Source organism: Pteropus vampyrus, unplaced genomic scaffold (assembly GCF_000151845.1).
Source record: "Pteropus vampyrus isolate Shadow unplaced genomic scaffold, Pvam_2.0 Scaffold1097, whole genome shotgun sequence".
Classification (NCBI taxonomy): Eukaryota; Metazoa; Chordata; class Mammalia; order Chiroptera; family Pteropodidae; genus Pteropus; species Pteropus vampyrus.
In genome coordinates this window covers 7,176-8,695 of record NW_011889878.1, presented here as the reverse complement: position 1 = coordinate 8,695, position 1,520 = coordinate 7,176, and the positions used below count along the sequence as shown (strand labels likewise).

Here is a 1,520-nt window from a genome sequence, read left to right as displayed (position 1 = left end):
ACGATGGCGATGCTGAGCCCGACGCGCTGCGTTATCAGGGCCAGGTTGGAGAGGTGCATGACCACGGCCAGTCCGCAGCGCAGCGAGCAGAAGCCAGGACCTGGGGACCGGCGCCCGAGGGCGCAGTGAGCTGCCACCGGGCCGCCTCCTTCCACCCCTCCTGCGGCCGGGTGGCAAAGGGGACAGGTGCTCGCAGCCCCGCCGCTTGTCTCGCCGAGGCTACCGCCACGCAGCCCCCCTCTGTCACGTTCTTTAGTCGGCTTCGGGGACCCAGTATGCCACAGATGCAACACTCTTTAATAAAAAGTCCCCATGAAGTGGAACTAAGGGCCACTATTGAAAGGGTTCTCATGTGAATGATGCGTTTGATTTTTTTTTTTTTTTTTGGTGCCTATTTGGAGAACAAGGACTAAAGAGACACAAAGAGAAAACCCGTAAAGAAACAGAAAATGAATGTGGAAGGAATCGTTTTAACGGCCAGTTTGCTCAGGGACAGGATCGGTGTCCTGCAAAGGAAGAACGTCCGTGAGACCGCAGGTTCCCAAGCTCAGGGGACAGAGCCGGCTACTTGGCAAGGAAGTCCCGGCGGGAATCCAGGCACCGGCTGGGGCTTTGTTTCAAGTGACTTTCTCAGGACTCAGCCCGGTCCTTATGTCCCAGGATTCAGTGCTCGTTCGGCTTAATTAATTTCTGATGGTGACTCAGGGGGCCTCCCGAGGAAGAAGGGACAGGCAACAGGCTGAGAGGCGGGAGCTGCTGCCATGTTACCCTGAGGGGTCTCTGCCAGGGTGGCATGGCAGCGGGACCTGCGGGAGAGGGAGCGGGAGGGGAAGGGACCCTGGGCATCAGCGGCCATGCGAGGGGCCTTACCTCCCCTGGCGGGCGGCTTCTCGTCCATCTGGCTCCTCTGGGAAGTGGCGCCACACTTGGCGGGGCAGCCTGCTCTGCTCTGAATCTCTGTCGCCACACCAGGCTTTGACCTATGGGCAGAACAGCGGTCAGCACGTGGCCCGCAAATCGTTTCCTGGTGCCGGCCCTTCTGTTGGCAACAGAAAACCTTTTGATCTGACAGCCCCGGGGCTTACGCTTTGCGGTGCCCAACTGCATTGCCATGCTTCTTGAGGACTAGACTTTTATGAGAAAGTCGGGCTGTAGGTCCCAGCTGTGTCGTTTAGATTCTCTGTCCGTCTGTTCCCTTTCTTGTCCTGCGAGAACAGGTCGTCTTTCTCCACAGCGCTGCCGAGTCCCGGGAGAGAAGTACAAACCACAGAGAACCTGCGAGGTGAGGCCTGCCGGCGTCGGTCGCACGACACGAGTCCCAGAGATGCCCAGAGCAGCTTTTCCTTCATTCTGTCCCTTCTGCACAGTCGGGACCAGGTGCCGTGGTGTCATCTTTGAACACGAGGATGACATTGCGAAATGCCTTAAAGGTTTAAGATGTTTGTTCTTGGCTTTGCTACACACAATTTGGACACTTTATAGGGCTGAAAAGGTCTTCGAATCACCTATAAAATCATACC

The 1,520-nt window shown here is 56.9% G+C and overlaps 1 protein-coding gene across 1 annotated transcript in view; it reads right to left on the bottom strand.

Annotated features, from left to right (window-relative positions):
* LOC105310101 (sodium-dependent phosphate transport protein 3-like) overlaps window positions 1-898 on the bottom strand; it is an 11,030-nt gene extending 10,132 nt beyond the window's left edge. Inside the window, exon 1 of the mRNA XM_011386314.2 lies at window positions 871-898. Within this exon, the coding sequence (XP_011384616.1) occupies window positions 871-898 (28 nt within the window). The remainder of the gene's footprint in view (window positions 1-870) is intronic.
* Window positions 899-1,520: the final 622 nt, after the last annotated feature.